The 13,519-nt window shown below is 38.6% G+C and overlaps 1 protein-coding gene across 5 annotated transcripts in view; it reads left to right on the forward strand.

Annotated features, from left to right (window-relative positions):
- Positions 1-5,669, forward strand: part of FYN (FYN proto-oncogene, Src family tyrosine kinase) — a 140,082-nt gene extending 134,413 nt beyond the window's left edge. For 3 of the 5 annotated variants that reach the window (XM_063311043.1, XM_063311062.1, XM_063311052.1), the window contains 4 exons: positions 125-201; positions 294-447; positions 3,874-4,005; positions 4,094-5,669. In XM_063311043.1, the coding sequence (XP_063167113.1) occupies positions 125-201; positions 294-447; positions 3,874-4,005; positions 4,094-4,302 (572 nt within the window). In that variant the 3' untranslated portion in view covers positions 4,303-5,669. The remainder of the gene's footprint in view (positions 1-124; positions 202-293; positions 448-3,873; positions 4,006-4,093) is intronic. The other 2 variants (XM_063311070.1, XM_063311077.1) reach the window with 1 other exon arrangement.
- The last annotated feature ends 7,850 nt before the right edge of the window (positions 5,670-13,519 follow it).

Raw genomic sequence — 13,519 nt, forward strand, 5'->3', positions numbered from 1 at the left:
CACTGCTTGGGAGGAGTAAATTTCTATTTAATATTATTTTATTAACAGTGGTTATGAATGTAATTTTTTATTAGTTCGAGGCAATCAAATATTACTTAAGAACCTATTTTTATTTGTATTGTAGGAAGCTTGCTAGATTTCCTAAAGGATGGTGAAGGAAGAGCTCTGAAATTGCCAAACCTGGTAGACATGGCAGCACAGGTAAATCTGAATGTGTCATTAATCCAAGGTATGCATGTTAAAGCAAGTGGCGGTTGTTAACTAGTGTATATCATGTATTGTAAATCTAACAGGTTGCTGCAGGTATGGCTTATATTGAGCGAATGAATTACATACACAGAGACCTGCGTTCTGCAAACATCCTGGTAGGAAATGGCCTAATATGCAAAATTGCTGACTTTGGATTAGCAAGATTAATTGAAGACAATGAATATACAGCCAGACAAGGTAGGATCAGTGGCCAATATAGCCTTTATTGTACCTTTGAATATTATGTGCAGACAGACATGCCCTTGGAGTGGATGGCTTTCTGACACTTACTTGTTTTAAATGTAATCTGCATTTAATTTTTAATAATTGAGATAAGGAATTGTTATTGCCAAGTCCAGTGCAGAGGAAAGGTATGTATCCTTATTTTATCTGTGATCTCTCTGACGAATTTGGAAGTAGTAGTAGTCTTCAACAAGAGAGAATGTTTTTGGAATACACGGGCTTTCACTGGTGCCAGAAAAATTTCCACGTGTGTAGGGAATGTGAAGCAACCATGAAAAAGGCTTTTACATAAACAGTGAAGGACTTTCTGTTTTTGAAAAGGCATGGTCATGGCCATTCCTCGTCTTCAGTGCACAAGAATGTTCAGTAGTAATGAAGATAGTGAAAGCCATGAACTTGGGCTGTAAAGAAAACAAAGGAAAAATATATAAAATAAAATAAGCAGCAAATTAAAAATAGCAATTAGAACCACGCAAGCATTTAAAACAGAGTACATAACAGAAATAACTTATTACCAAGTGAACTTTCTTGGTGAATGGTTTCTGTAAATGGGGGAACCCCACCCTCCAGTTTAAAAAGCCTCTGCAGCCTTTGCACACACAGTGGAGTAGGTATCTGGAGATGTTCTCTCACAATGACTTCAGTTTTTTTTTTAAAATCATGAAGAATCATAATTATTTGTACTATTAAACAGTAGGTCTTAATAGGTTGATTTGGTCAATTATGACCTCCACAAATGGAACTAAGTTATTTCCTATTAAAACAGAGTTAAAATGTATAGATTGCATTCTAGAAAATTCACCCATGCAGTATGTAGTAGGAAATCTTTTCACAGTAAATACTGTAATCAGCCTGAAAAACCATCTAGGTGTATTAGAGATAGTCATAGGTGCATTTTAAGTTTTCTCCTCATATAGTATAGACTGCACTTAAGAATTAAGAGTTTCTCTAAATATTTTCTTTATGTTTAAAATATATCATTTTTTCTGCTGATCCTAGTATCTTAATTCTAGAGCTGACTCTGGCATTCATCTCACCCCACCCCTTTTTTTTTTTCCCCCATGACCCCCTCACATAGATTTTCCACTGTGGTGCAGCTGAAGCATGGGGTTGTTTATCTAGCTAGCTAGTGTTGCTGTAGGGTTTCTGACACGTAGAAGACTGGCTGGGAAAATGTGATGCAGGCTGGCAGTAGTTTCTAGAGACAGGAAGTAGTCACTCCTGTAAAGAGTTGAAGGTTGAATTTCAAAAACAGACTTTTCTTTTCTTTTCTTTTTTTTGCCAGTATTGTGTACTTGACATTAATTGGGCTGATTTCCTGCCTCTTCCACCCTCCAAAAGCTTTCTTGAATCCCTGAAGAAATTACTAAAGGAAGCAGATGGCATTAAGATACCCATCCCCCTAGTATTTTGAGTTCAGTCTGATTTTTTTTAATTGATTTCTAACAGCTATGAGAGCAAACAGTATCATCAACATTATTTATTTTCCATAATAAGCAAGAGATGGATGTACATTGGCAAATCGCTCTTTCCTAGCATGTAATGAAAGCAATTGCTGAATTCTGTCTTCAGTGCCCTGCCTTATCCCAGGGTACTGATCACTTATTCATGGTGATCAAGTCTTGTTAAAACATTTCTGGATGTTCCCTAGAAAGGCTAAAAAAGTTGTGCAGATGGGATTGAAGGATTAAGGTATTGAAAGCTATGTGTTTGTATAACACAAAATGGTTAATTGAATTTTCAGTGAATGGAGAAAAGAAAGAGAATAAATTTATAGCTGGAGTTAGCTAAAATAGGGGAAACATTGGATATATTCTGAGGATCTGCTGTGTGTTTAGGTGCTTGGAATTTCTTTGTGTTAATTTAGCTGTGTACAAATTTTCACTTCTGTGGAACAATACAAACAGTTTTCTCCTAACACTGATATAGTTATAATGCAGTAATAGTAACTTGTTAACTACAAACATAAAGGAGGAGATATTTATGCTTTTTTGTCCTGTGTGTGAAATGGCAAATTGGTAGATATTGTTTAATAAAACAGGAAGATCTGGTATAGTTACAAAAATGCTTACTCAGATGCTTACTCGTATGATCCTTGCACATGTTATTTGGCTTCTACTGTCCTAATATAGCTATAGGAAAGGCGTGGTTTTCTAGTAATTTAAATTAAAGCCAGAGAGTAGGTAATTCAAAAAACCTCCTTAGTAAGAATGAACAAAACATTTTTAATTCAAAACGGCCATTTTAAAGAATGAAATGGACCACTTTGAATGTAAAACAGAGGTTTTGAGCATATTAATAAATTATAAATCCTTTACAAAAACAGTAGCTGTTGATCAAGTTCTGATAGATATAAGAAGCTAACATAAAAACTTATTTTTAAAACTGCTGTTTGCATCATTCACTTTCTAAATGTTCTATCATTCCTAGATCTAAATTTTGCTCTTGGTAATGATGTACTGTATGTTTTTCCCAGGTGCCAGAACTGCAACTCAGCTAAGCTAATAGACATGTATCTTTGACATCATGTGCATAGTTTGTAATATTGAAAAATTCTTTCATTTTGTATTCTGTATCAGTTACTAGTGCATCTTGAATTTTAAGTGAGCATTTTGCTCAAATGTTCCTGCAGATAATAATGCTGTTATTTTTATCAAAATTAATTGGTTTCCTGCTACTAGATGTATCAGCATTTTTCTGGTTTCCTCTTTCAATTCATTTTTAATACTTGACACAAAGCTAAATTCTCTAACAGAGCAGTAACACAGGTCCAAAATTTGACTCAATTAAAACAAAGAGATGCTTATTACTTTGCTAACTCAAAATGCAATAAAATAATAATAATAATAATAATAATAATAATAATAATAATACCACCTACACTGAAACACTTCAAAGTCTAACCAAATCACAGTTGGAGTGTAATGGGGCTGTAGGCTTATTAATCAGAAAAGAAATTAGAATGCAACTGAAGTAATTGAGCATTTAGGACTTGGAACATAAATAGGGTTTCCATGAAGATAAACGCACTATTTGGAAATTCTGCCTTTCATTTACTTGAAAATACAATCAGAATTTACATGGCTAGAGATCTGCTGGTCTATGACTGAATAAAAATTCATTTGATTTGATTACATGGCTAGAGAGATGTAGAAACAGAAGCATTGTTGCTCCAAAAATTTGGAATTCCGTGTCAGATAAAAAGGTTTGAAATATGTTTGAAACTGCATCATTTATTAAAATATAAGACAAGGTTTTTTACATGACGAATGTAGAGAATAAGTTTTTCTTTTTTCTTTTTCATTCTCATGAATTAAATAGGTTTATTAGCCATTAATGCACGACAAAAGGTTTATTGGTAATTTCTGTGTTCTCTCTCAGGTGCAAAATTTCCTATAAAGTGGACTGCTCCAGAAGCTGCATTATATGGAAGGTTTACAATAAAATCAGACGTTTGGTCCTTTGGAATATTGCTAACGGAATTAGTAACAAAAGGGAGAGTGCCATACCCAGGTAAGAAAAAAAATAAAATCAAAAATTATATTGCAACTCTTTAAGATTATATGCTTGACCTCTCTTCAACATTGTTCATATTTCCTAGGTATGAATAATCGTGAAGTCCTGGAACAGGTAGAAAGAGGATACAGAATGCCATGTCCTCAGGATTGTCCAATCTCTCTACATGAGCTCATGATCCATTGCTGGAAAAAAGACCCAGAAGAACGCCCAACCTTTGAGTACTTACAGGGTTTCCTGGAAGACTACTTTACGGCAACTGAACCTCAGTACCAGCCAGGCGATAACCTGTAATTTGGGGGGCCTGCGCAAACCACAGTCACCGGGTGTTCCATTTGCAGTTGACAAGAGGTTGAATGGCGCAAGGCTGTGTCTTAGAGCAGCAAATATACTGAGGCCAGAAGATGAGAACTTCTAGAACTATGTGTCCTGAAAATCTGAATGTCTTCTCTGAACAGAAAAGTGAACACTTGGGGGTTTTTTTCTTAAAGACTTTGAAATTGCATTGTTTTAATTTTATGTAAACTGCAAAATCTTTGTTCACTGTAAATAGTAATTCAGTGCCAATAATTTATCTTAGTGCTTTCCTTTTTTAAAAAAAATGCAGAATTATGTGATTTTAACTAGTCTTCTCCTGATTCAACTGAAGTATTATTTTCCAGAAGTGGCCTCTTTTTGTCTACATTTTTTCATGTTCTAACAAAATAAAATCAGGACCAGTGTTTGGGGGGTTTGTTTTGTTTCTTTTATATATAAAATATATGTAAAATATATACATACCTGTATATATAGTCCACAGGTGCTACAGCAAAAGGAAATTCATTTCAGAAACTGATTTCATAATGCTGAAGCACCCAGAAAAAGATTTCCCTGGGAACATTGAACACTGGTGATGATTCTAAAACCAGTGACTGAATTTTTGGTTTTTGCCCAGCATGACTTTCTAAATTGGATTGCACTTTTTGGTTTCACTATGTACCTGTAGGTTGTTGTAAGTTTTGATCTTTCAAAAGTCATGTATGGCATTTCAACAATATTTGCCAAGTGTGTGGTTTGATTTTGGGATCAGAATTAAAACAGTCTTATTAAAGCAAAAATACCCCTGCTTGGACTGGAAGGTTGAAACTGCAAGTGCTTTCGTGTATCAAAATATGTATACTGAATTTTCTGATTTTTTAAAAAAGTAATAAACATTGCAACCCCATGCAATAGTCTCAACCTCATAGCCTCTTAGTCATACCAAGATGCTTTTTCATTCATCGGGCTCAGCTAGAATATCTTTTGTGTGTACCATTTTCCATCTTTATATAGGTGTTTTAAATGTCCTGTACTGCTAATGAAATTACTTTCAATATGTCTGCAAGTGTTTCAGTAGAATTACTATGCACTTCTTTTCTGGGAAATGGGAGCAGTGGGATGCACAAAAGTATTACATTTTCAGTTGTCTATATCAACCTTGAATTCTTTCCTTCCTTCTTTCTAACCAAAAAGAAACAGAAAAGCCCTGTCCTTTCTACTTCTCTTAAGTTCTTTTTTTAAAAAAATAATAATGCTATGATCTTAAGTACATTTTGTTATTGTTTTATTTGCAAGTTTATGTTTTTTACATGTTTAACTGTCTTAATTTAGTAATTAAAAAGAGCATTTTACATTTGGAATTTTGTTGGTTTATTTAAATCACAGGCAGATAGATTTTGTGGTAGAGGAGGAATCTCTTTGATTATTTGGCTGTTGGGCATGGTTATTCCTTGACACTAGTGTGACTTGTCTGGGTTCAACTCTAGAGGATGGTCGGACATTAAAATGTTTCCTCTGCTCTTATTCTAGAATTATATCTTTAATGTTAGTCTTTATGTTATTTATTTACTTACTTATTTTTCTATCCCGCCTTTATTATTTTTATAAATAAGGCAGCGGACATACTTAATACTACTTCCTTCTCCTATTTTCTCCACAACAACCCTCTGAGGTGGGTTGGGCTGAGAGAGAGTGACTGGCCCAAGGTCACCCAGCTGGCTTTCAGGCCTAAGGTGGGACTAGAACTCATGGTCTCCAGGTTTCTAGCCCATTGCCTAAACCACTAGACCAAACTGGCTAGAAATGTGTATCAAACTGTGTAGAAATGAGTGTATTTTGCACAATAACCTGGAAACTCCTTCCAAAATAGTTGAACCAAACCAATGATAAAATAAGATCAAGAAGTATTCCTAGGAGTAGCCATGCAAAGCAATGCTTCTCGAGCATTATATCAAGCATCAGTTGGCCTTCCAGAGTATCACTAGGGGTCACTGGATCTTCAAAAATGCAAAGAAAGGTCTCCATTTGACAACACTGCTACCCATCAGCCTTCATTTTTTAAAAAAACACTTTCATTTATTCTTCCACTATTAGCTTTTTGGCAGAAAGAGAAGATACATGTTTTTTTTTCCTCTCAGAATTTCTGTGACGTTATAGATTACTCTTTTATTGTATGTATTTATCATTTATCGCTGCTTAATTCTAACAGAAAGAAGAAACTATGTTTTTGTTCATACAACTCACACTATTTACTTACCAGTAATAAGTATTATTAAATTGTTGTCTTCAGAATTTGCCTTTTCATACTCAGTTGTAGACGAAGAACTTAAAACAGCTTCATAGATGCCTTTGTCTTGTTGCTAAGAAACTGGTGTCAGAACAAATACTGTGTGTGTGTGTGTGTATTATAGCCTTTATGGAAGAATAGGAATATCCACTGCAGATATTTGGTCTAGTGGTTAAGGCAACGGGCTAGAATACAGGAGACTAAGAGTTCTAGTCCCACCTTATGCCTGAAAGCCGGCTGGGTGACCTTGGGCCAGTCACTCTCTCTCAGCCCAGCTCGCCTCACAGGGTGGTGGTTGTGGGGAAAATAGGAGGAGGAAGCAGTATTAGGTATGTTTGCCGCCTTGAGTTATTTATAAAAATAATAAAGGCTAAAAATAAATAAGAAAGCAAGCTACCTTATTGCTGTAATTTCTAAATGTTGCATTAAGTAGAGAAGACGAGTGGTTGGTTGTTTCATAGTCTGGGGATACAAATCCTGTCACTCAAAATGGAAGAATGGAAAGAAGTTCTACTCTAGCCAAACTTGTCAGCCACTTAGTTCTTAGAGATGCATTAAGGTGAGAGATTTAGCATACCTGAAGGTTGACAAATGCTACCAATCAAAATGCATTGTACATTTATTCTGTTTGTCCCCGCTCAACTTGTGGTTGTTGTTATAAGAAAAACATAGGGAATATTGAAAAAAACAGAGGAATATCAAATGGAAGACATCGTTCAGGCCACCCATAAAATGTTGTGAGTGACAGAGCAATTGGAGACACCTGTAGTCCTCTTTATAATGAAATGGAAGGGATGTATGTCCATTTGGTGTGATTTCTAAGGGCTAGCATTTCATTAAACGTTGAAACCTTGTCTGAATACTGACCAAAAAGTGTTCTTAGTCTTAGTGATTTCAAATACAGAAAGGGGCAATTCTTCAATAACATATATAAGTATGTGTCTGTGTCTTGGAGTCAGTCCTGACTCTTGGTGACTGCCTGGAAAGTCCCTGCAGTTTTCTTGGCAAGATTTCAGAAATGGTTTGCCATTGCTTCCTTCCTACAGATGAGAGAAAGTGACTGGCCCAAGGTCACCCAGGTGGCTTTGTGCCTCAGGCGGGACTAGAACTCACAGTCTGTTTCTAGCCTGGTGCCTTCACCACTATACCAAGCTGGCTCTTGACAGACAGACAGACAGACAGACATAGTGTTGCATTTATTTCACATAGATCAATATTCCATTTCTAGCTCTGCTTTCCCTGTAAGATCTTCTTCTGCCTATTAAACCAATTTAAAAATGGTGACAAAGGTAGCATTTTTCTTTTGTTGTCTTCCACTTTCAGAGAAAATGGGACCATCTATTCTGAATCAATTTTCAGCATGTAACTCCAGCAGTGAACTGCCATGATTTCTAATGTGATCATACTATGCATTTTATTGAAGGTATATAAGACCAGACCACCACTTTGTGTATTTATTTGCACTCTGTTTGACATATGGAATTAATTAATTAATTTATACCTGCCACTATCCTCAAACTCAGATCATATGGCAATCAACAATACAATAACATTATAATAAAACATTCATAATATAAAATTGAAAAAAATCAAGGAACAATAGCAACAATCATAAACCAATGGCATCTTCTCATCCCCCATAGGGTGTGTGAAACAATTCAGATTTTAGAAGCTTAAAAAAAGTCAGTAACGTGGGGCCAATCTGATTTCCAGCAGGAGGCTGTTCCTTAGAGGGGACATCTGTGAGCCTTGGCTCCCTCACTTCACAGAACTAGAAATCCAAAAGAAATTCTCCAGGGGTAAGTAAACTGGAGAGGTCAAATCCAGCTAAGGAAAACAGTCCTGCAGGGACTTTGATACCAAACCTTGATTAAGAGAATCCAGAAAGAAACCTTTGTCCATTTTCATTGTTCCTTGTAGAGGAATACAGAACTAACCTTGGAGAAGGAATGCAAGGACAGTAAACCTCTACTTAGGCTTGGGAAGGAAGAAGGAATGAGAAACTCAAGATAATCCCATTTAGGCTTTCAAGAGTCTGTTGTTAAACCCCACAACAATAGAGTTCCAGTAGTCCTGTTTCCTGACCTGACCTACCTCAAAAGAGCTGACATCAGTCTTGAAAGCCTGCTGCTCTCTATTCAGAGAGGCATCAACCCTTGCCTTTGATCATGGAGATGACAGCTTATCCTTGAGGCACTCTACTGGTTGCAGAACTTGCTGAAGCATTATTTTAACTTCAACAGTGCGTGGCTATACAAGTCACAAACCTGCACAATGCCATGGTACGATTAATTTTGCATTTGGAACACAGCTTGCCTCAGCCAGGAGCAGCTCAACAGCCTGCAGCCCAACCAGTAGTTCTTCACTCTCACAGGAGTTTTCTGGAGAAGTTTGAAGGAGCCCAGGAACAGTTTCTGTCTTTCACAACTCATTGCAAATTGTTTAGGGCATGCCAGAAAGCATAATTATTTAGAGGTCATTCCAGGGTAACTTTTGTTTTGAGTATACTCAAAGAAGGAGCAGCCAAATGGGCTATGCCCCTCATTGAGGGCATGGATCCATTATGAGAAGCTCATGCAAAGATTTAGAGCTGCATTTGTCAATTTGGCTAGAATACTGAGAGATCTGCAAGCTGAAACAGGGCAACCGTGGAGTTTGAGAGCGTGTATTAGATTTGCAATTATATGCCAGAGATGTGGGATGGAATGATCTTGCTTTGATCAGTTTGAGAAAGCCAGGGGGAGGGGGAGGAGGGGGAAGAAGAGGAGGAGGAGGGGGCGGGGACAAGGTACACTAGAGAATTTGGATGAACTTGATGGGTGATTGAAGGAGATGAGGCATGGAGGAAATAAGGGAAGGAAGTTCTACAGCCTTTCTTCACCCCTCCCCCCATAGCCTCAGACACCAGAATCCACGCAAAGAGGAGCAACAAGATTCCTATCCAGAACAGCGGAACAGAAGAGAAGAGACCTTGGTTTGCATTTCTACTGTGGAGCCCCAGGACACCTAGCCAAGGTTTGTCCTCGTGCCACACCTGTGGAACTCCAGGCCATGTAGCAAGCAAGCGCCTGAATTGTTCCAGAGCCTCATCTTTGGAAACATGTGCAGGCTCCCTCCCAAGAGCTCAGCAGGTTTGCCCTCAGTTAAGAAGAGTTTCGGCAGCTGAAAACGGGCAAGTATATTTTATTACCCCCTTTATGCTTCGTACATCCTCACATGTAAAAATACAGTTCTCCATTCTTTTAGATTCAGGTGCAATAGGTGAGTCCCCGGTGCAAGAATATAAATTGTCCACACAATTATTAGGGAAACTTAACATGTGTGGAAATGAATGGTGGGCAAGCTCTTCAAGCTGATCCTATTGTGCAGCTGACAATACTGCAGAACTGCTGGGTTGGTGGGGGAGGTCTTGTTGCATCAAGTGCTCAGAGAATTTTGGTGGCTGAGATTAGGTGAAAGGTGAAAGGTCCCCTGCGCAAGCACCAAGTCATGTCTGACCCTTTGGGGGACATGCTTTCGCGACCTTTTCTTGGCAGGCTACAGTGGGGTGGTAAGCAATTGTCAAATACTCTTGCCAGGCCAAGAATATTTCTGAAGGTCTGGCCAGTTTACTCTAGCTCCTGCCTTCCCTATTGAGAGTGTGGGATTTTGCTTCAATGGATTTTATTACTGGTCTTTCTCCTGTACAGGATAATACTGCCATTTTTGTGGTAGACAATTTGTTTACCAAGATAGCTCATTTTATTCCCTGCAAGGGCTTTCCATCAGCCCAGGAGACTGCAAAACTTTTTCTGTACATTTTTATATACAGGGGCCTAGTCAGTCATGTGATCCCAGATTGCAGCCCTCAGTTTACATTCAACTTTGGAAGGCCCTATTCCAGCAGTTAGACATTTGGATTCACTTGTGATCCAACCTTTAATGGGCCTCTAATGAGAAAACGGGGTAAATCAATTATTAGAACAATACTTGAAACACTACATCTATTATCAGCAAGACAATTGGATTGAACTCTTGCTTCTTGCAGAATTTGTGTCATGTTCACTGATTCAGTGTAGTTTATACATCGTAACGTTTCACATGCCATGGCGCTGACGCGTGTTTCTGTTTGGGAGGGAGCTGCTGTGAGACCTTGTACCAAGCTCTGTATGTGAAATCAGTACAATGGAATGTGTTTGGGTTATGTTATCAGTTCAAGGCCTTTTCCCACAGACCATCAGAAGCCGTTAGGAGCACCTGGGATTGTGAACTTGAGAAGACTCTACGGGGGGAGGGATTTCATTTGCACCGAGGGTTTTTAGTTTGAATTTGGTGCACTTTCATCATTCTCAGCTTTCTCTGTGATCCTGCATACTATTCTTTAATAAATCAGATATCTTTGAATTCCTGCTCATGAGTCTGATGGTGTTTTAGAATAGGCAACCATTACAATTTGTGTATAACATCTCAGTACATTCCTTCATAGGCATGTCTCGCTTTCAGGCAGTCTATGGCTACCCCCCCGCCCCATCTTGCCCTCCAGAACTCCAGCATCTGAGGTTCCTTGTGCCTCAGACTTCCTGCAGGAGAGGCAGGCTTCTCCGATCCTTTTAAAGGAATGGCCAGATTTAGCAAAGGCTACATACAAGCAAGCCACAGATGCACACAGAAAAGACGGTGCCAAGATTGCAGGGGGGGGATTTGGTGTGACTTTCCATTAAGTTTTTACCTTCTGCCTGCTCATCTAAAAAGCTGGCCTCAAAATTTATTGGCCCCTTCCCAGATACCCAGCAAATTAATCCAGTGGCCTTTTGTTTGCAATTGCCTGTTCCTATTAAGAGGCATCTGGTCTTCCATTGTGCTTTGCTGGTTTGGGAGGAGCCCCCATGGCCCTTGCTTTCTAAAACTGCTCCTCCCCTTCCCATACTGGTAGACAAGGAAGAAGAATATGAAGTGGAATGTATTCTTGACTCTAGATGCAGGAGAAAATATTTGGAATATCTGATTCACTGGAATGGTTACCCTGAATCTGAGAGGTCATGGGATTGCATAACAGATGTCCACATCCCACACCTTGCACACCAGTTTCACTGAAAATTCCCACACAAGCCTCATACTTGTAATCTGCTACAACTAGCAATAGGAAGTGAGCCCCAGGACAAAGAAGATTCTGTCCTTTCCACCACGATACTCTCTCCAGTTCAGGTCACCATTCAACAGGAAGGGAGGGGGGATTCTCCACCTCCATCTGACTCTGCACGACAAGAGTGGTGACTCTGGGGAGCTGCCAAGGGAGGATAGGGGAGTAAGTCTATACGGGTTCCCATAGCAACTTGCTAGTGTCTTTGTGTGTGTGAGGGGAGACTGAATGATCTTCCTGGCATGGAAGAGGAAGCAAGCAATTAATAACTGTTCTTTCTCTAAACTATAGATGGGGCCTGGTACTATTCTTGCCATTATGCTTTTCCTGAAAGGCTGGGGCACAGCCTCCCACTAGTCCTTAGTTATCAGGTCAGTGGCAGAGATCTAAATCCACTTCCCTTCAGTTCTGCATATTCTTTCAAATATGAAATAGTCTGTTCCAACCTCATCAGAAGTGTTCTGAACCTATTGGAAGTATTCCAAACTTAAAATAGCCCTATTTCAAGCTTGGAATCGTTAGTAAAATCAGAACAACATCAAAACACTTCTGATGAGGCCTGTTGTGAATTCTAAAAAATCTTTGCATATCTCAACACTCCAGTACTTACCTATTATCCTCATGCTCGGAGACATTCTGAGATCATCTGGTCCAATAATAGTTATTAGCATGACATGATTGGTTTTAAGACAACCAGGGAGACAATGATCTGCCTTTCCTTCAAGAAAAATCTCAGGCCACAGAATTAATTGTGGTGTAGTGTCTTGGGAAAATTAAAGCAAACAGACTGCAATTGCAAGATAATCAGAAACCACCATCAAATGTAGCTTCAGTTTTGCACAGGAAACAAATGAAGCCTCATGTCCTTCAGTTCTTTCCATTGGACCAGAACCCACCTTCCTGCTTCTGCAAAAGCCAACTCCTGGCTTCTTCCTGCTGCCGCAATGAAGCTTTATGTAGCCAAAAGATTCCATCTGCACAAAACTACAGGGAAGGGACTTTGTGTGTATGTGCAAAAGAACTCCAAGCTATTTGGTTTCAGCTCATGCAAAGGCCTCCACATATTCATATGCAAAGACGCAGCTTCTGCAGTCCTTTACCCTGTGCTGATGGATGTTGGGTAGATGGATTGTGTGACATGCAGGGCATCAAGGGCTCGTACTCTTACCTTTTCACTTAAGAAAGCTAACAATGCCGGAAGATGGCTTACAATAATTTGAGCTTGGTTTCCTTATGTTTGTCTTCCTGACCTGTTAATTTTTTCTTTGGTATCATGCACACTAGTTTATACTGTAAATCTACAGGGAGAGGAAGCTTAAATCTTATACGTGCTTTCCTGAAGCCAATCACATTCCACTCAGTTGGACTTCTAGAAAGATGTGCATAAGGTAGCAGTAGTAGAATACTTTTTGGTAATAGCTACTGTGACAAATACTTCACTGAAAAAGTGTCTTTTAAAAGATGGAAGACAGGTGATAAAATATGGGTGGGAGGAAATTCTGAGGCATATGGAGCAAAGGAGAAGTAATAGGTGGAATTGTTTCAGAAAGCAAGTGGATGAAACAATGAGGTGAAAATTTCACCTGTAGCATGAGATTTGTGATATGTTATCAATACATGGAAATAAAAGAACTGGCCCTAAAGTAAACATAGCCCTCATCACAGATCTATTTACCAATAGATTTACATGACCTGTTTCTTGAGGTAAAACTTCCTAATTTACTACTACGACTTCTACTTGACATGATCAATACTAACAAAGTACGGCAGGTAACAGTCTGTTGCTCTCGTAAGAATCTTTCCAGTCC

This window comes from Candoia aspera, chromosome 1, assembly GCF_035149785.1.
Source record: "Candoia aspera isolate rCanAsp1 chromosome 1, rCanAsp1.hap2, whole genome shotgun sequence".
NCBI classification, from domain to species: domain Eukaryota; kingdom Metazoa; phylum Chordata; class Lepidosauria; order Squamata; family Boidae; genus Candoia; species Candoia aspera.